Source organism: Gadus macrocephalus, chromosome 20 (genome assembly GCF_031168955.1).
Source record: "Gadus macrocephalus chromosome 20, ASM3116895v1".
Classification (NCBI taxonomy): Eukaryota; Metazoa; Chordata; class Actinopteri; order Gadiformes; family Gadidae; genus Gadus; species Gadus macrocephalus.
In genome coordinates this window covers 14096000-14117368 of record NC_082401.1, presented here as the reverse complement: position 1 = coordinate 14117368, position 21369 = coordinate 14096000, and the positions used below count along the sequence as shown (strand labels likewise).

General features: G+C 40.8%; 2 protein-coding genes across 2 annotated transcripts; one reads left to right on the top strand and one right to left on the bottom strand.

Moving 5' to 3' along the window:
• Positions 1-7978: 7978 nt before the first annotated feature.
• On the bottom strand, positions 7979-11732 carry evx2 (even-skipped homeobox 2). The gene is made up of 3 exons (XM_060040225.1): positions 10582-11732; positions 9946-10181; positions 7979-9256 (listed from the first exon to the last, which is right to left on the bottom strand). Exons 1-3 carry the CDS (start codon positions 10976-10978, stop codon positions 8651-8653), a joined length of 1239 nt encoding a protein of 412 aa, XP_059896208.1. The 5' UTR covers positions 10979-11732; the 3' UTR covers positions 7979-8650.
• A 7720-nt stretch (positions 11733-19452) lies between these two features.
• On the top strand, positions 19453-21014 carry hoxd12a (homeobox D12a). Its single transcript, XM_060040348.1, has 2 exons — positions 19453-20074; positions 20310-21014. Exons 1-2 carry the CDS (start codon positions 19513-19515, stop codon positions 20543-20545), a joined length of 798 nt encoding a protein of 265 aa, XP_059896331.1. The 5' UTR covers positions 19453-19512; the 3' UTR covers positions 20546-21014.
• Positions 21015-21369: the final 355 nt, after the last annotated feature.

Below are 21369 nucleotides of genomic sequence, written 5' to 3'. Positions count from 1 at the left end.
ATTCAAATATTACATGGCAGTTCTTCTAGTTCTAAATTCCAAAAGTGGGTGTGGTTTGATTGGTGGGAGAGGGGCCACTGGCTGATTGGTTGACCTGGTTACTCAGGTGAGTTCCCATCACACCTGCCCGACCTTAAAAGGCTTCTGCATGAGAGCTAACTGTACTACCTCACTATAGCTGATCACTTGATCACCTTATAGGGCTCTTAATAGATAATGTTGGGCAGTCTTTGAGATCAGTCAATCGAATACTACTAAGGTATTTATGCCATGCTTGGTCTAAATACTGGTTTTCACAAAATCAATTTTGTCAATAAAATATAGCCTGTTGATTATGATAAGCATGATATAATATAACCTGTAATTATTATAGTAATTCTTCTTGTTGTGGCTTGTGTTGTTGCTATATTGCTCACACACTGATTCGGTCCTTCACATCTTTGAACCGGTTCGCTTCGTTGCACATTTATATGTATATTTATAAACTATGTCTAATTTGCAAGTAAATATTGCTATTTATTCACAGCTTGGCATTTAACACGCCTCCCTGTATTCTGAAGCCGTGTTTGATGCGCGGGAGAGGCTATCAAGCAGCTATTGCTGACTTTGTTTGGGGCCCTTAGCATAGGAGCGTAGCAGGTGTCAAGAATGCAGACCTTAGATTGAAAATGTGTGGAATTGCGTGAACACAGGATCATCAAGATTAATGATAGTCTATGGAGGCAGACAGGTATCATATGGGAATCATAATGCTCTTGAAACTACACACGGCTAGGCTTCGCTGCACATAAACACAGCCTCACGCTAACCGATTACATCGGTCTTAACAACATATGGAAACGTTGGGTGAGGAGCGGGTGGGGCAATAAATTGGCTTGGATAAAGGCCATGTTGTCAAGCAACCAGACGATATTAAATCAAAATAGAACAAAAATAATTGATTGATTTGATATGGTTTTTAAACTCTGGATTCTGAATTAATATCGTGAACAATGTGTTATTGTAGAGGTAAAATGCTGAGATCCTTAAAGAAAAAAGGTCAATAACATTTTCCGCCGTCATTTCCACACACCCCACCACTATTCAGAACCAAGGTCACTTCCATTGTATTAATACACCATTCTTTATTTATACATATATCTTTATCCAAAATACAACAACAGAAGAAGGACTTGATATGATATTGCCAATGCGATACAGTGAACACACAAAAGCCATGACCCCCCCCCCCCCCCCCCCCCCTCTGTGGCTCGCGAAACCTTTCCCTTGGAGACTGTTGTCAGGGTTTTAGTTTAAGTTTTATGTTGACCTTTTCAACACAACAATCTTACTGTGGAGTTTTCCAGATAGTGTTCGATGTCCTGTAGAAATACATGGAGGAGAGTCTGTGGACAACACCAGACCGATTTCTGTCTGTGAGGCAAACTATCCAGTGGCTCCTGAATCAGGGGTAAGCATTCACGTGGAGGGTATTAATTTCAAGGTCATGGTTAGCTTGTAATGAAATTCCAACCTGAAAGACTGGCTCCGTTCAAACTCAGATCAATGATGGTTGATACAACAGACTCAGAGATCACTCCATGGCTAAAGTGATTCTCGTCCTCCAAATAAATCCAATTATCTATCTGTATCTCAATCCATATTTTCCTCTCTCTCTCTGTTTATCATGGGTGAAAGTCTATCAAACGTAGGTGGTGTTATTATGTACTTAGCCATGCATTGTTCATGCATCAAACATATGGTCATGGTTATCCTAAACTCATGATCCAGCCCCTCCACCTTTTTAAGCCATTGTTCTTTCTCTATACCTCAGGATGGATGACCGTCTTCAGAGTGTATAAACTGCTGCCCTCAACATCGCTCTGATTTTATATAATGATCCCCGCTTGCCATTGGCCCAGCTCAGATATCATTACCTCATTGTGTGCACACTGTGTAGTGAGTATAGGTTTGCCATAAATCCCCCACTCTGTTTACTGTGGTTCCTTCTTCTGCAGGTCTACCACCAGCAAAGTGTGGAGACTACGGTCCACCGCTGTAAGTAGTGAACGTATACATTTATTTAATGTTTAAACAGCTTCCCGCCCAGACGGAGGTCTGCCCTTTGCCTCTGATATCTCGGGACACCGTCCGTATGCTAATGTCTTTCTTTAAACCCCGTCTCCTCAAACTTTGGTCGGCTTCCAAACATCGAGCTTCTTCGCACAAGTGATTTGTTTTCCTTTTTTGTTTTCAAAGAAAAAAGCTGTAATTCCCTCCAAGACCTTCATCCCTCCAAGCGGAGGCCAGCCTGCATAAGCAATATACGAAGGGCATGTGTACAGGGTTGGGATTCAGATACAGCGGCCGGCGGTGGGAAAAGACGGCCTGCAATAACATCTTCCTGCACACTCCTGAACCATCAGGGAGGAGAAGATGTTCATTGGAAATGATAATCAATAGGGCACAGAAGTATAGTCTGAGAGAAGTCTTTTAAATGTTTTAAATAGGAAATCAGGAGTCTGTCTGTGTATACATGAATTGAATAGATCAATCCCTTACAAGGTTGCTTTAAAAGGGTGTTTCTGCTCAAAACCGCAACAGGAATAATGCCTTGGATTGTGTCTTTATAAAGGGCTGAAACAATGATTCTCAAATATGTTAATAGAAATTATGCCACAACAATTAGGGGATGCAATTCTAGATGGATTTTAGGTGAAATCCCCTTGCATGTTTGAATCTGAATCCAGAAAAATGTAGGCATCAAGGATGTTGAAGATATTGTTTAGTATATTTCATCCAATCTCAATCCTTTCTATTCATGATGTGTTGGATCTCTCGCAACCACAAAAGGGGGCGAGCTGTTGACTCTTTTCTGTGGACAGAAAATAAATGAGTGATTCTGTTATTGAAACGGAACATGGGCCTATAGTTTCAGGCATAGACACATCTTTGGGTTATTTTGGTTGGTATATTTACCCATCTTATTAAGGAATCACTGAATTGTCTCAAGCCATAATTTGATCCATTTGATTTCTACAACCCTCTTTGGACCATTTTAGAATTTGTCAACCCCATCATCAAGATCAAATATAGGCTCTTGTTTACAGGGCTGCATGCAAGGTCAACTCATGGCCTTAAACCAGCTTCCCTTTATAGCATAACTTTAGCTATAGCATACTAAAACACACAGCTTTGAAAGGTATCTTCCCAAAACAACAATTCATGTTTTCTTGTAATGCTTAAAAATAAGAATAAGTATAGTTCGGATAATCATGATCACAAAGCCACTTAGATAAATAAAACGCAAAAGAATAACAAATACAATTGTCTTCAACATTTTTAAATTTGCCATCTTTCATGGTGTGAATATGAATATATGAACATATGAACATACACACATATATGTGTATGTGAATATTTTAGTCAATGACTCAAATGACCATTGGTGGCATGTCACTCTTTCCTTCTCAATATAAAAATGATTTAGCCGGACATTAGCTTCTTTAACATTATGTCTCATAATAAAATAGGCTCAATGGAGCCAACTTAGATGAAAAAGCGTGGCTTCATTTAAACTGTTCAATGACGATCCCAATGACTCCGAGGCATATATCAGCACTTTAACCATAACTTCCTTTGTCTGGAATATGTTTAATACTTTTCGGAGCACAGCTTCCTCCCAACATTCACTAGTTGACCCAAAGTCAATAAATACTATTTTGTCTCCATCTGAAACAACATTTTTTATTAAAGATGTTTTCTGCGCAATAAAGCAGTACTGTAGTATCATCCTCATCCCCAGATACACTGGGTGTCTTGGTGTATCTGGACATATTCCCCTTAAGTAAGCTGGTCTTAGTAATAAATATGCATTATGTATTATATGAATTGTCCCTGTTACATGTTATATGTGCTGCAGAACAGGAACCTGCTGGAAATCAGCTATCTTACTGAGACAGGCCCGTTTTAAATTGTAACTTTGTTACTTTTAATACTTTCCTGTATAATAAATAAAAAATAAAAAAATCTTTCTTGAAATCACGACATAAAGCACTGTCCTTAAGAGCAGGACCACGTGGCCAAAGGTCTTGTTTGTCATACAGGAATGCACTCTCTGCAAGAGACAAGTCAACATTATTCCACACAGGATCCATAACAGATCACACATGTTGAAAACGCAAAATACAAGAAATAATATTCAAAATTCCTTTCCCTAAAGTAATTACAAAATCATAAGAAATTACTCAAGTCAATCAAATCGTAAAATCCTCAATACATGCAAAGTTTTAATTTGAAGTTTTGAGCAACCAAAATAATAATTGAGGTTGCACCACCACATCCACACTCAAGACCCTCCCCAGGTTCTTGTGCCGATGAAAGCAATTTCCAAAGATAATTGGGAACATGTTTCGATACATATGCATGAAAAAAGGGTTTTCCATACCAGTGGCTGGTGCGCCTGTGTGCCTAATTGATTGAGGGGATGACCCGTTATATTAAATGTTATTTGAGAACCATCAAAACGCGCTCAATTGCAAATTGCCCAGCTTGTATCTGAATTAATACCTCATTCATCATCATTATGGGTTGATACGTTAATTTAACCATTTCATTCTGTCTTAATGAACTATAGTTGAATTAATGCCATGTAATGTATGAAAGTAACATTTGAACAGAGGCAATGATTTGAGACAAACACAGTGTAGAGAACACTTCACAGGCATAATGGAAGCATACATCTATTCATCAGACAGCCACGGCCTGCGCCACGCTCACTAACTGGGATGGAAAAACAAGCCACGGTTTAGCCATACTGAGACGCTATGCTATTTGGCGATATGATGTGTTGTGGTATTTGATGCTCGAGTTCGGCACACTTTGCATTTCACAAAGACAAATGGGGCAACAGCTGGTATGTCATTTGCATGAGACTCGGCTATAAAGACAATATGCTCTTAAAACCGCAAGGTGGAAAGAGCTTCTGAGGCGGAATCCAGTGGAGGTGACTTGGAAGCTCGCCACTCTTGCAGTTATGATTATTATGATACTATTGCTGCTATTGTTAGTATTATTGTTGCACGTGCTGTATTATGGGCTGTATTCTGCCTTGTTTGGCTTGCACCCATGGTATCTTTACCCCGAGAAGGCCTTTAGCCATAACTTTCGCAGCCCTGTCCTCCCACATCTGTCATAACTAAGTCTGTTTAATCAGGGAAGGCTGCTCTGTGTGTCAGCTCCACCTTAAATGCGTTTTGGCCCCACTTGCTCCCTGTAGTTTAGGTTTTTGTCCTCCCGCAGCAGCTGTCACCCTGCATTACTCGCAGTCAGCTAAATGAAACATTATTCTAAACATATGCATCGTAATCAGTTCGGTCACACTTACAAGAACACGCGTTAATAAGGCAATCAATCACTCCGGGGCGGGTCGCCCTGTAACAGCTCATAAACAGTGCGTAATGAAGAATTGGAGGTTGGCATGACACGCGCTGATCAGATAATCAATGTCAAAGATGCGATGAATGTCAGTAAATGTGGTTTTCATGTCGTTTCTATAAAATCTCCAATTTACAACAAGCAGTTCAATTACCCTGAAAATACAGTCAATTAAAGAGGGGGGATTGGACAGTAGCGGCGGCATCATCGATCTCTGCATTTCTATCTCGCCGGTTGGACATTTAATTTGGTTTTTCTATTAGCACTGAAATAAAGAAATATAAAATATATTAAACAACACCCGAGATTTATTTTCTTGTCAGAAACAATCCGGGTTAGGTGACGGACAGTTTTCTGCATTTTTATGATGAATTCTTTCTCCCGTCCTGCACATTGGATCCAGGACTAATCGTGTTATTGTGGACAGTGTTTTTCTGGCCTCTGTCTCTTCCTTTCCGCGCCTCCATTTATCTCAATGCCTTTGTTGTACGGGTTGCAACCCTCGCTTTAGTAAAGAGCAAGGAAACATAGTGATATATCACGCCTGCATTTTCTGCCCTAATCTTATTTCTTTAATGGGGACGTTCAAAAAAGCAACTTATCTTAAAGTCCCTTGGGGACATTCTGGTGCAGGCTATATTTTAACTAACGGCAATTAACGACAGTATCAGCTTGTATCATTTAGAGGTAATGTAAAAATAATGGTAAATTATAGGGCCGGAATGACCCGTGATGTCAGGCCTCGTATTCCCAGTTGTTTTCCCGAGCTTTAACATGAGATCCTAGGAATGGTGTCATGGACCTAAACCTAGAACCAGAGCAGGCAACACAGGCTCCTTCACCTCATGTTCAATGAGTGCCAGTTTAAATTTGATATTTTTTGTAAAAGTAGCCTATATGAATTTGTTTACCTATAACAATCAATATTTGTCAAAATAGGTGGACAGACATATTTTACTATATTTTCTTTAAATTACAATAACATTCACACTTTCTGTATGCAACAATAGCAACACATATGCTAGCACAATAGCATATAAAAACCTCTGACAAAATATCAGCTGTATATCAGCTATATATGTAACAATACTAAGTTTGTAAAACATCAAAAATAAATATAAACATGTGCATCGTTGTTTTGCTATTAATGTGATTCGATTTCATTTGAAAGGAGAATTGCATTTTTTTTTGTAATTTATTTCCAGGAACAAACACGATCAATAAATAACATGATTTACATTTCATATTGCACATTTTCGCTCAAGTTAAAATATTTCAATTCATACAGTCATTGATAATTTAAATACAGAGATATAGCCTAATGTACAGTTTTCACAGCGATCCTAGAGATACATGGTCAGTGCTAATAGTCCATAATTTCAGTGACCAATCAGCCCTTTAAAGCCTTTTTTGAGTGGAATTAAAATAGTTTTCCATCCCTATAAATTGGTTCCAATTTTGCACCAAATATAGAATATGGATTTGGTTTAGTGGTGAATTCACGGGCCAATTGTAAAGGCTATTCAATGATCAATTGGCATGTACACCCAGTGTTCTAACATTGAAAACATTCAGCAAGTCACATAAATAAATTAAAGTGTTCAAAATACCTTACAATCCACAAATCATGAAACCTTTTTATCAGAACAGTGTCGGTTTTCAAATATCAGTAGTACTATTAATGATGTTTCCAAAATATTTCACGATTTACATTTCACATGTTTTATAACTAACATGGATGTGATGTCCCAACAGGAACGAATAAAATAGCATGTAGCTGTTTTTTACACGCGCAGACAGTTTGCAAAGCTCTATGCTTTTTAGTCTCAACTTTCAGGGCGTCCCGTAGGCCTACTATGTGTGTGTGCGTGTGTGTGTGTGTGTGTGTGTGTGTGTGTGTGTGTGTGTGTGTGTGTGTGTGTGTGTGTGTGTGTGTGTGTGTGTGTGTGTGTGTGTGTGTGTGTGTGTGTATTTGTATGGGTGTATGCATGTTTATATGCATGTGCATGTGTATGTGAGCATGTGTGTGCAGGTGTGTGTGTGTGTGTGTGTGTGTTTGTCACTGTAGGTGTGTGTGTGTGTGTGCGCGCGCAATGGCAGAAAAAACCCCTGCTGAATAAAATAACGGAAATTGTGAATTTGATGTAACGAGGTCGACGCCTGAACAAAGCATCAGCGGTGACTAAGGACTCATACATCAAGATATTCTCCACACGAGATAACGCATGGTAAGGGTTCCTGGTACACTCTAACACTCTGAAATCCTCCGCGCCTCGGTATTAGCCTTAATGTACTCTACATGGTATGTAACATGGATGTTGGTGCAGCCGTCCCGTCCTTTGTATGTCTAATGACTTCCCACTGCGGGTTGTTATGGCTGACAGCGGCTCTCACAACGACCCAACTTTCTCTCAGTCGTGCGTTCAGCGAGGCTCCATCTAGGTACATGATTGGCAATTTTTGTCATGATCCTCTCATTATTAACATAAAAATTGACACGACGGACGCGACGCAAAATTAGATGCACCTTCTGGCTGATTAGGGGGTCCCAGGGGTGGGGGTGAGGAGGGGGGGGGGGGAGCCACTGCTGCCAAAATCCAGTTTCACACCATTAGAACAGAGGTGAACGATATCCAGTTGGGTACAAAAGCCATATTTTGTAGGCTACTATCTAAACCAGAATTCTCATTGTGTCTTTAGAATAACATCATGGACGTATGTATGCTACTGAATATGGGGGTTTGTTAGCGTTGGGCCTCGTAAAAAACGAGTTAACAGGCGTGGTGTAGTTGTTTTGAAGATGCATGGGCGTTGAAGGATGAATTTGAAAAATAAATAAAATCAATATATATTACAAAAAAGACCACAAGTAAAGCTGTAGGTATAGCACGCAGTGTTTGTGTCTTTAGTCTGGCCCAGATGTCCTCTTCAGATTTAGCACGACTCGTAGAAAATAAACAACATTTACCGAAAGGCCTTCACTAGAAAGCCTTCAGAATCAGAATCCGCATAAATGCAGGTTTGAGTCCTCAGCCCTCCCGCGTGTGCTCAGATAACACATTATGGTGTCACTAAAGAGAAACCATTTAAAACGGAAATAAAAGTGTGTTTTAAATAGGGACTAATTGACCTTGGGGGTTAAGTGACGCGTCGTGTTCACAGCGCGAGGGGCATGGGGATCAACAGATAATATAAGTTATCTAATCTGATAGATAACTTATATAGATAATATAAGTTATCTATTCAGGGAAGACTCTTCTCGTGGATCCGGCGAGGGCACCGACGTCTTGCTGAGCACCGCGGCGGAGTAGGGCAAGAATCCACTCTCGGACCTCTGGCCGGACGCTGTGCAGGTAAAGTCCGCGCTGGTACTCCTGGAGCCCAGCGCGCTCGCCGCCTGGCTGCTATGGCAACTGAGACACGAGCAAGGCCCCGATGCCGACGGCACGCACACCGCTGCTGCCGCCGCCGCGGCTGCCGCTGCTGCGGCGGAACTGTTCAGGCCTGCGGGCGACTGGTAAAGTCCGGGGTGTCTGAAGCCGCACAGGAGCTCGGGGCGCGAGTAGGGATGGGAAAGAGCGCGGAAAGTATCGAGAGGGCGGATGGAAGTGCCGAAAGGTGACGAGGCGGCACCTGTCGCGGCCGCGGCAGCTGCTGCCGCTGTGACACCGACATGCGGGTAGTAATGTAGAGGCATGTGGGAATGGAAAGGGTACGGTAAACTTCCGGTAGCTGCCGCGTGCGTCATCATGTAGGTGTAGAAGCTGGGGTCGGCCGGATGGGGCCAGGACATCGCCAGGCGCTGCCGCTTATCCTTCATGCGCCGGTTCTGGAACCACACCTGTAAATACAACCGCGACGCGTTAGGAAAGGCTGCACTAGCACAGGCCTGTGGTCCTGTTAGGCTATATACCGCATAGATAGTTCATTTATTAAACTAGCCTATCTGTTGACTGTATGTAATTTGACATGTGGGGTGTGTTTCAAATGTTTTATTTGCGTATTAAGCACTTTTGATTTTTCTTCCATCCAAATAGGCTTTATAATTGTAAATTATTAATATTTCATTAAATGTTGGAAGTCGAATGCCTATGCTGTGGTAAAACGTGACAAAAAAACAAACATTAGAGGACTCTATCATGGAATAGCGTTACATAATTCAAGTGAAAGTATATTTTTTTAAATAAGACATTTAGCGTGCACTAGAGATGAGTTACTCCTTGGCCTTTTCGCATTAGGCTATATGTTGTAGGCCTACTGCCTGGCATCCCTTGGGCAATCGAAAGGTGTGTGTGGGTGTGTGGGTGTTACGTTAACCTGTGTTTGCGCGTGCGTGTTCGCGCGTGTCAAATACTCTGGAAAAATAATACAAACATAAGGCCTATTTATATTTTCAAATTCTGATATTATGGAGGATTTATATTTATATAGGATGACGAAAATAGAAATATATTTTTGGCCCACATGCAGTCCATCCAACAAAAACATAAATAGCAAAATGGAGCAGGCTAATATCTCTCTGTAGCCTACCTTAATTGTAGTTTCTGGCAGATTTAGCGCTGCGGCCAATTCACATCTTCTTGGTCTCGAAACGTAATTTTCCCGATAAAACTCTTTTTCCAGTCTTCCGATCTGTTCCCTGGTGAAAGCAGTCCGGTACCGTCTGACCTGGTCGGCGTTAGAACTGTTGGATCCTCCCATTGAGTTCCCGTTGAGGTTGGACATAGAGTTGGAGCTGGAGGTTCCAGAATTACTGTCGGAAAAGCCTAAAAAAATACAGAGGGAAGGTCAATTACTTTGAAGATGCAGGGCTGCAATTACTCGAATTACCTTTATGAGCTTCCAGTCATTTTAAAATTAAATGTAAACTTTGAAAAAAACAATAATCTAAATTACATTTTAATCTTGATACTTTTCGTTTTATTATCGTTATATTTTTACATTATTATGTAGGCCTATTATAGCAAAAACAATAGCCTAATAATAACAGTCTAGCAATAAATCTAACATAACAAACATAGTTTATACTAATTCCAATAACAATAACGCTTATAATAATTCTAACAATAGTAATAACAGCAACAAAAAAGGCAAAAGCAAATATATTTATGCACAAAAAAATCACACCTCAAAAAATAAGATTTAAAACCAAAACAAATAGCCTACCTTTATTGTTCTCCTTGTGCTGGCTCGGGGAGCGATGCGAGGGGCACCCCACCTCCACATCGCTGTTAATATCGGAATCCTGCGAGACTTCCGGGTACAAACTCATTTTCTTTCTGTTCTCCGAGGATGTAATGTCCGCCGAGGAGCTGTTCTCGTTGTTGTGGTGCGGCCCGAACAGACTGTCGATCTCGAACTTGCTGCCTTTGCTGGGAACGTCCGAGTGGCTTCCATGGAGCGAGGCGGAGGTGATGCGCGGGCTCAGACGTCCTCCGTGCTGGGAGTTTTCCAGGGCCTCGAGCACCGAGTTGCCCGCCGCGTCTGAGAGTCTTTTCCCTGCGATGGGACTGTGCAGACCCCTCTCCATCAGGATCATCTCTTTTCTTATCCTCTCCATCATTAAGCCGCGCGAGGAGAAGAAGAAGAAAAAAAAAGCGCACACCTGTCCCGACGCACCAATGAGTTGTGACTGAGCTTAATCCGCATTCAAGTCAGCAACTCTCTCTAAATAACTGTCTCTAAACCTTCTTCTTTTTTTTTTTTACAAGCAAGCAAGCCGCGGGGAAAAAAAACACGAGAATATGAATGCAATCGTGCTGCTGGATCAAGCGACTGGTTTTAAAGCAAGCATCCTTCCGGCTACCGCTTCAGAGATATCACACGTCAATAAGTGCTGGCCGCTCGTTGTTTAAATGCTCGCGTGACGTTTCCGGAATGATCATTTATTGTAAGAAGGTTTATAAGCAAATAAATAGGAGGAGACTGTCAGCGGGTGATGGAGGCGGCCTTCGACGGGAGAGGGGATAGATCCAAGCAGAGCGGGAGGAGGAGAGGTGAGGAGTGAGCGAGTCCCTGGGCTGATCTGAGTCTGCTCTGAGCGTCCTGGGTTTGGCCTCTCGGGTTGGAATTGACAGTCTGATTAATAAAATGAACGGGGCAGCGGTTCCCTCTTCATTTAGGAGTATTATTATGCTTTGATTCTCTATTGTTTCTCTCCCTCCCTCTCTCTCCCTCTCTCTCTCTCTCTCTCTCTCTCTCTCTCTCTCTCTCTCTCTCTCTCTCTCTCTCTCTCTCTCTCTCTCTCTCTCTCTCTCTCTCTCTCTCTCTCTCTCTCTCTCTCTCTCTCTCTCTCTCTCTCTCTCTCTCTCCTGCATCCCCTCCCATCCTTCTTTAATCACCACAATTCCCTTTATTCTCGTTAGCTCTCTGTTTTTTTGTGCCTTACTTCAATAAACATTTCCGCGACTTTTCCGAAACTGCTCTGCGTTAGTGTGATCATTGAGGTGACCCAGATAAGGGCGAACATACTTTTTAAAAACGCTGCTCGCCATGAGTTATTTATATTGAATCATTTTTCGGGTTATTTATTTCTGTTTTCTTTTTTTGGGGGGTGCGTTTCGTTTTACACGTCACTGTTTTTTTTTTCCCGCTCGTTTAGATCCTGGACAGCACAATAAACTGCATTATTGTCATTATTATTATTCGACCAAATTACAAATGCTAACGAATGCTTGACTTTATCAGCTTTTATTAATATTTTTTCGTTTTCAGAATTAACCATCCAGACCTGTATATATGCAATTTTATTTTGTATATTTTTTCGATCACATAACTATATTGACAGACCTTTTCGAGCAACAAAAAAAATCTATTTAGCCAGTTTGTATTCCATCAAATAGCCTACAGATTAATACGAATTCAAACTATAATTTGGAACCCTTAACCCTAAACGTAGGCCTAACAGTTGATATTCTAGCCTACTGTTGTATGGCAATATTACTATTTCATAATGAATCTAGGATAAATGTTGGTCCACGGTCGTTTTAACGAACAGTGTTTCGCAGCAGTGGTGGGCAGGCAAGACGTGTTTTCAGCGTGGAGAGATGGACTTCAGAGCACAACGTGCCCTCCAGCGTTCTCTGGCGCCCCCTGCAGGCTAATGGTTATAATTACACACTCTGGGACACCGGGGATAGAAATTCACAAAACACGCATAAAAATGGCATGTATGACATACCAGGACCAAATGGCTTATTAGGGAGGACATAACGCCTGTCAATTCTTCTCATGAACTGTAAACTCTTCTGCAGTATTTTTCTCATAGGCCTATTTCATGTTGCAGAATAGGCCTACTCCTTGTCTTTTTATTTAGGAATGGGTGTATTTACTCTGTTAAAATTTTCATTATCTCAATATATTAATATTGTTAATATGTGTTCAAAGGAGGAAAACAGCATAAACATAATATCCTTTGCAAATAAATAATTTGTGTTATTGATATAGATTATAGCCTACAATATAATTATTGATATCTTATAGCCTATATCTTATTATTCTCATCAACTTAATGACAATAATATACAAAAGTATAATGATTTTAATATAACTTACTCCAACATAGGAAAACATGAATTCCTCTTTAAAAGTGTATCTGATTTCAGCACTTTGAAGAGCAAAGTGTTGAATATATAATAGGCTATAATATTGGCAGTTACGGGAAGTATGGGAGTTTTCTCTTGCCTTTTAGTGGGCTAGGGTTAGGTCATAAAAATATGGTGGCCTATGTAAAGCTGTTTGAGAGTAACTGGGCTATACAAATCAAATGGACTTGGGAGTAAGTATCAAAGTTCTTCCTGTCACCATGTTTTATGTATTTTTTTTCCTGCTTAATGATCTTTGTCATATTTTGTGCGAATTTCCTTTGTTTTCTTCAATATTTTCATGAAGGCATTGGGGTTTATTCTGTACCTACGTCAAAATAAGGAAAATATATCCAACGTTTCTGATCACGTATTTTTATTGGCAAAATAAATGAAAGCAAATGCATTATTGATATTGAAACACATAATAACACACACATGTAGTCATCCGATCCCTATTACAAAACATTATCACGAAGTAATTATCTCAGCGTATAGGTTCTCGTGAGGGTAAAGAAATAGAGTATGACTGACCAATCGGAATTCCTGCATTGTGATCATGTGATTTGTCTAGCACTATAAAGCTGATGCTCAACGGTGAGAGGCTGGTGCGGTTGAACATTATTCGCCAACATAACATCCGTTTTTATGGATTAATAACCAATTATATTTATTACCCATACAAGCCTCATCACATTAACATCTGGCTTGTGATAACACTAACACTGTGCATGGACTCAAACTCAAGTCTCTCACATCATATATATATATATATATATATATATATATATATATATATATATATATATATACATATGTGTGTGTGTATCATGCAATTTAACAATTGAACAGAATTAGGAGAGGGAATTCTTATTTGATGGAATATAGCTATTTCCATAGAAATAGTAATAACTCTTTTAATGTGTAATTGTATGAAATACATGGATTTCCTTAAACATTATGACTTGGGGGTATTATGAAACAAACTTTGGCTATGGAGGCAGAAATCCCAACGTATATGTGTATATTGTATATACTGTAGGTTAGTTCGATAGTCTAGGGACTATAGTCCACACTGGGCTGGCTAATTCGGGCACCAGTCTGGTGTCAAACGTTCCATAACAGTACAAGAATGGGGGCCCTATAAAAGGAGTAGACCAGGACAGGACGGGGGGGGGGGGGGGGGGGGGGTCTAGGAGGGTCCAGGGGGGGCTAGCCCGGAGCCACATAAGGACAGACCGGATCACATCGGAGTCTGATGCGTCCCCTGGCCTATCTGATGAAACACACAGCAGTGGGTTGTAACTGGGAACCAGGGAATTAACCAGAGTACTCAGACAGGAATATCTGCAATTATATTCAGCAGCCTTGCCTAATATCTAGGCCTATATTTATATTCTCTATTTAGTCATCTGGCAAAGAGACCAATGTGTCTTGGCCAAAGAGACACACAGTTAGTTTGGAAACATGTCTAAGTATGTGGGGGAGGTGGTCTAAGAGGTGCTAAAGGAGAAATGCAGTCTTTGGAAATAAGGGATCGAATTCAATATATCCTGCACATTGATTATTAATCAATAGGGATTATTATGAGAAAAAAAGGACTGTCAAAACAAAAACCAACACCCACACCCGCACACGCACACGCACACGCACACGCACACGCACACACACACACACACACACACACACACACACACACACACACACAAACACAAATACAGGAAGACAAACAGATTGGCAGACAGACATACCCTATTTGTCATTCAGGTCACAAAGTTGGATCAGTATTGGAAAACGAAATGTGAAAAGGGTTTATTTGGGTCCTGGTTACAATCTGAATGCAGACATCATTAGACATCTTCAAATGATTATAGACCTCACATTCAGTACTACATGCATGTTGACGTAATTGGATGAAAGTGGAGTTGATTTTATTGAGCCTCATTATTCTTCCAACGCGACATGCTGGTGGTTTTATGAAATTCTTTGATCATTCGCGTCGGTCTGACGTCAAATGACGCTCTCTATATATTCTCTGAGAGATCACTGTTTTATGTGAAGTGAGATTGCCATCTAGCGGAACTTGTATTCCACTACAGGGGTAGTGTACATGGGGTCCAATGTAAAGAGTTGTCCCGGTTCCTTTATATCTGTTGCCCTACATCTTTGAGTTAGTATCAATTCGTCACGCCAACATATAGAATATATATTTGGTTATATATTTTTGTAAAAATAAAAGGCATGTGTAACTTTGTACTTCTGTTCAGTACAAACCTTTGTTTTCTTTCTTCAAGCCTAAATGAAAAAGTGCAACTAGTATCATATTGGATGCATTTAAAATAGGTTGCACCTAAAATTGTTTGTATTTATGGATTTGATTGATAAACATAATTATTTGTACAGGCCAATTTCTTCACACTTCCAGTTTGAACAATTAATGGCCTATTTCGCCCCTGGTCAAAATAGTCGCTTCGATTTCCGTCTTTTTCTTTATAAAGCAGGCCAACTCAAAATAATTTCGTTGTAGGCCTACTAGCTTTTATTAGGTCATATGCATATTTTCCTTTTTAAGCTGATAATCGTTTAATTATGTGCTGGGCCTAACTCCAATAAAGCGCTTTCTACTTCTTATCGGCCGGTATTTGATCATCTGGTACACTGGCTAAGGGTGTTTGTGTTCACTTAACACAAATAAATTCATACTGCAAGATAAACGTTTCATTTTATAACAGTCTAAAAGCCGGACGATTTAGCACAAAGCCTACTTGAACCGAGATAATCCTCTTGGCTGAATAAACCTTTAACCATGGACCCCACCACGTTACGCTATCCTACATCACGGTTTATATTTGCCAAATGCAAAAGTTTGTTTAAATAAACCTAAATCACCTATAAAGGACACATATGCCATATAAAGAAAGGATTGAGGGAGAATGCATTTCGAAATACGTAATGTAGGCTACTACAATAATTCGGCATTAAGAGCGAATATCTTTCCTAGTTGGCTGAAAAATATTAATATTTGTAGGCCTACTCACCATGAGGAGAATGGCCTGTTTAGCGCAATGGGAACCGTCGACTGTGTCCACTTAAAGTCACAGATCCTGAAGGAGCTGTACCTCGGCATGAAATCCATAGAGGCTAAACTCAAGTTCGATTCTACTTCACCACGGAGTCACCACAGGGGCTTCCCCCGGACCGTGATACCAGCATGAGGGGAAGCCCACTCCATAGTTATCCGTCTAGCTATAGGAGCCTGCTGCTGGACATTCCCCACAGCGCCAGAGACCTTGAACGAGGATAAACTACTCGCAAGTTTATGACCAAGGACAACCGGCTGCGGATATGAGCTCTTCAAAGGCCCGCGGAGCCCAATCCACAGTTTGGCGACAGTTTCCGTGTCAGTGTTAAACTTGAAAAAGAAAGACGAACAAATGACAGAGAGTCGTGCCGCTATTTTGGTTCTCTGAACAACAAGGACCAACACCTTCCTCTCAAATAGTCCTCGCTTTGGAGCCTATTACCAGTCCTTTCAAACTGCGTCGGAGGATTATCTGTTTTTAAAAAGCTACACCTCGTTTATGGTGTGAGGAGAAGTAGATATCATTTTGAATTGCGATGCTCTATTTTAAGGACGACACCGTGTTTTTTGCTTTAAAATTGGCCTCAAACTGTGTGACATTTCAAGGGCCTTTTACGCAGACAAAGGCTGGACAAACCGATAAGGCCTATGTACATGTTGTGATATAACGACTCAAACGGGGAGGTTGATAGACCTTCTATGGTTTTATGAAGAAATACACGTTTTTATCAGGATTGCGTTTTTTTTTTGTGTGTACTTACCTCAACGTAAACACATTTCGGGCTAGGTCTATGTTTACTGCTAATGACGCTAACTCTGTAACTGAAAGTTTGCTATTCAGGTCTATTTTTCAATAAATAATTATAATTCATGGCGTCTAATATTCTGCAATGTTGTGCGTAGGAGCCACGTCTGGCCCTTGTAGCGTGTGTATGGGTCTGATTGTTGATTACCTGGGTGGTCCCTTCAGTGAAAGCTTGTACATACCCAGAGCCTGGGCTTATTTGTGGAGTTGTAGCGCCATCTACTGGAGGTTCAGCACAGTGACCTACATTTTTGATACCTTCTCTGTAGCACTACTAATTTAAGGTTCTACGATATACATAAGGAATCTAATTTGAAATCCCCTTCAAGTAGCCTTCTGAGTAGCTATACTCAAATAGGCCCACGCACTCCATGAAGCTTCACCTGAGTAGGCTGTTGACCGTTTATATAGACCTACACATTATGTTATTCTGCATTACTCTACAACGCCCTAATTGCTGTCTTCTTCCTAAATATTAAATTTTAACATTTACATTATGCATGCAGCACCTATTGTGTATTATTATTTGATACAATAATATTTTACAAACAGTCCATAGGCATACAATTACAATCATTTAGTGATTAGGTTAGATTTCCGTTTGCCGCTTAGAAAATACAACATTTGGCAAGACAAAATGACTGAAATTGACTTAACCAACATTTGTTAACGATTGCAAGTCAAATATTTTTCGTGTGGGTAAGCCTTCATTAGAATTATTCCTTTAGCCTATTTATTATTTCTTAACACAGTTATCTTCAGTGTTACGTAAGTAGATCTACGTTTTACATGAAGGATATTTGTTAATATTTAAACCACTGTACAGTACAGCCATGAGAAGCAATGAAGCCTATGAGAAGATCATTCAGAATATAGGCCTATAATCCACGCAAAATGACAATCGACGAAAAACTAATAACTGCTCGTCGACATCAACGCTTACGCTCTCTCTCTCTCTCTCTCTCTCTCTCTCTCTCTCTCTCTCTCTCTCTCTCTCTCTCTCTCTCTCTCTCTCTCTCTCTCTCTCTCCTCTCTCTCTCTCTTCTCTCTCTCTCTCTCTCTCTCTCTCACTCTCTCTCTCTCTCTCTCTCTCTCTCTCTCTCTCTCTCTCTCTTTTCCATCATTCACTCATTCATTTATTAAATTCGTGTGCCTATTGGTGAATTCAATATTGTAATACGCACAGGCGTCTTTAAAGTTATTTTTAATGGTATAAGTTGGCTAATGACTTCTGACCAAATGGCTAAATCCACTCTCTATATAATTATTGTTATGAGCCTAAAGCTATGACGTGTATTACTAATATTTGTAGTCTATGTTTGTATTGCAATTTAATTTATTGTGTGTTACGTCTTATCGATAGTTAAACAATAAGAGATAGAGATGTGTTTGAGCAGTTTGGTATTATAAAGGACAACCTATTTGCAGCATTGTTTTTTCAGATGTATACATATTTTGTATCTAAGAAGCGTCCATCTGTGAGTGTGTGTGTGTGTGTGTGTGTGTGTGTGTGTGTGTGTGTGTGTGTGTGTGTGTGTGTGTGTGTGTGTGTGTGTGTGTGTGTGTGTGTGTGTGTGTGTGTGTGTGTGTGTGTGCGTGTGTGTGTGTGTGTTTGCGTGTTTGCGAGTGCGTTTGTGCGTCTGTGTTTGTTTCTGATTATGAACTAACAATTGAGTTTTAACTTCAAATGATAAAATAACTAAATTTGGATATAGGCCGATACAGGCCTACTGTAATCTTAGATTATTTTTGTTGCAATGACCAGCTATTATGAACAAAAACAGCCTTAAATTATATGTCAACTGCGAGATATCTATAATAAAAATGGGAAAAAATAAAAAACAATAAAATATATAACCCGCAAACTTGTTAGATTCCATTGTGCTATTTCAAACCTTCAAAATGGCGCATTAGCAGCCTCGTGAATTTACCAGTTTGAAACCAGAATTAGCTTATTTTGGGATGGCTGAAAAGCTTTAATGCTAACTCTTAAAAGGTATTTTTGTGCAGGCCTATGTGTCGCTTTAGCTGTTTCAAGTGAAGGCTGCATCTTCTGAAAACCAGGATTAACATTTTGTTTGGCGAGCGATCAGCCTGCAGGCCGGGACAATGTTCCATAGGTAGGCCTATAGTGCAATAATCCCAAACCAAGATGTTCATATTTATCCTCCTATAAACACTACTTCTCCATCTGCACATGCAATTATAAATAGTTGGAAATATCCAATGGAAACGCGATAGATCTGGATAAAAAAAAGAAGAACAAAAATAGTTATTATCTATAGGATCGTTGTCTGGAGCTCTTCAGCACAACGTCTTAAACCCGGGTGTGGTGTGGTAAATAAAAGCACTAAGATAAAGAGTCATCGTTTCTACAAGACCAAAAACTAAATCAGAAAGAAAATATCGCTTCAAAAGGAGGACTTGGTACGAGGAGAAACGACCCCCTCCTCCAATAATATTTCCTCATGGCATATTTGCTTTGCTGTACTGCGACCGAGGGTGGGACGGAGCGCTATGTTTTGCATATCACGTGACCCTGCATTAACAAATCAACAATTACCTTGCCTTTATTTTTTAGGAGTCGCTAAAAGCCTTTCCATAATAAGCGCGTTTGACAGAGCTCGATGGAAATGTGCGAACGGAATCATCCTTTGAATGCCGGTTATGTTGGTTCTCTGCTGAATTTCCCTCCTCCGGAGTCGCTGTATTTCTCCAACTTCCAGCGGGGCAATGGAGCCCACATCCCCGCGCTCCACCCGCTCCCCTACAACAGGAGGGATGTGTGCACGCTCCCGTGGACATCCTCAAGTTCATGCACGCCGCCACCACAGGGCCACCACCACCACCGTGGCTTCGGAGGATACTCCCCACCGTTCCTCTCCGGCCCGGTGTCTCTGAACCCCGGCCTCTCGGCCAGCAGCCCGGCAAAAGGCCCCGCGGACGAGCCGAACCGATACTGCTTTCAGGACTCGACCCATAAGGCTCTTGAGGAATCGGGTAAACAATCGCACCTTTTCGTGGAGGACCATCATGGGATTCCCTCCGCCCGCAGATCTTCCAGCAGATACGAGTATTCGGATCCCTCGGACGGTCGCCCTGCAGCGTCTATAACCTCACTTGATCCGAATTCCGTGAACGCAGCGAGTGTGCACGGCCGGAGCCAGAACTCAGTCCATCAGTCCTCCAGTAAGCATCCCGTTCGTTCCAGGATTCCGCACACGACTGAGCGGTGGATTATTATTAAGAAATATTATGAAAGTACATGTTTTGCAATAAAGGACAGATTATTGTAGTATTCCGAGGTTTGTCTGGGGCCCCTGGGAGCCCCTAGCAGCCGATAGTGTATGTGTTTTCTGTAGATTATAACCTTTCGTGTTGTGAAAACGTGTGAACGGTTCGGTGTGTGTGCTTCTCGTTGCAGGCGCGTCATGGTGCTCATCCCAAACCAGGACGAGGAAGAAGAGAAAGCCTTACACCAAACCGCAGCTCGCTGAACTTGAGAATGAGTTCATGATGAATGAGTTCATCAACAGGCAGAAGAGGAAAGAGCTGTCGCACAGACTGGACCTGAGCGATCAACAGGTGAAAATATGGTTTCAGAACCGCCGGATGAAGAAGAAACGATTGATGATGCGGGAGCAAGCATTCTCGTATTAAAGAAAATACTAAATAACAGGGCTCAGCGTTTTCATCTGCTCGGACCACGGCGGCACCAAATTCGTATTATTTGTATTATTTGTAGGTTATAAAAGTTTTTCCTTCCCACGCATGCATCACTATGAAATGGAATATTTATGAAATGTGATGACATTCCTGTAAAAAAGTGTGACAAGGAGTCAGAAAAAAATTGAAGAGATTTATCATACATGAGATTAAATAAAAATCTAAGCATCCTGATGAACTATAGATTACAGTTTGTGAAGAGGCTTCTTTTTCATGTCAGCATGAATTATTCGAGTTATGCTTTGGGGCGTTTTGTATTGCAGCGATACAGACGCGTGTGCCACCTTGATGTTTGCTGGTTAGTTAGTTAGTTAGTTAGTTAGTTTGTTTGTCTTTGTTCAAAAGTATTAAAGTAACTTTTTGTTGGACTATTGAAGTTAATAAAAGATTTCTCGAATTGCAAGATATTTGGTGCAGTTGACTGGATTGTACTCCGCGTAAAGGGCGTCATCGCCCGCCACTTTAGGCCCAGGTTGTTTTGAACGAAAACAAATGCATCTTAAAAAGCCTTAAAAGTGTGTGGGTGGATTATAATTCGTGGGCCATTTAATAATTTTAGCGCATTGCAGAATGCGTAAAAAGAATAATCCATCTCTCCTCTTCCCCTCGGTCCGAAATATGATAAGGCCGCATCGCTGCACTACGAACTGCAATATTAACGGCATTTACATAATTTCTGTACATTTGCTTTGCCTTCTTTGTAATGGAACATATTTTCACAATAATCTTGGCCTTGATATGACGTGATAGGTCCTCGT

Bases quoted from the DNA above. Each gene is read 5' to 3' on its own strand.
- evx2 (XM_060040225.1), bottom strand. From the start codon at position 10,978: ATGATGGAGAGGATAAGAAAAGAGATGATCCTGATGGAGAGGGGTCTG. The intron at 10,182-10,581 runs GTAGGCTATTTG...GTATTTTTTTAG, and splicing joins GCACAAGGAGAACAATAAAG to GCTTTTCCGACAGTAATTCT. The intron at 9,257-9,945 runs GTAGGCTACAGA...TTGTATTTACAG, and splicing joins TGCCAGAAACTACAATTAAG to GTGTGGTTCCAGAACCGGCG.
- hoxd12a (XM_060040348.1), top strand. From the start codon at position 19,513: ATGGAAATGTGCGAACGGAATCATCCTTTGAATGCCGGTTATGTTGGT. The intron at 20,075-20,309 runs GTAAGCATCCCG...TTCTCGTTGCAG, and splicing joins CTCAGTCCATCAGTCCTCCA to GCGCGTCATGGTGCTCATCC.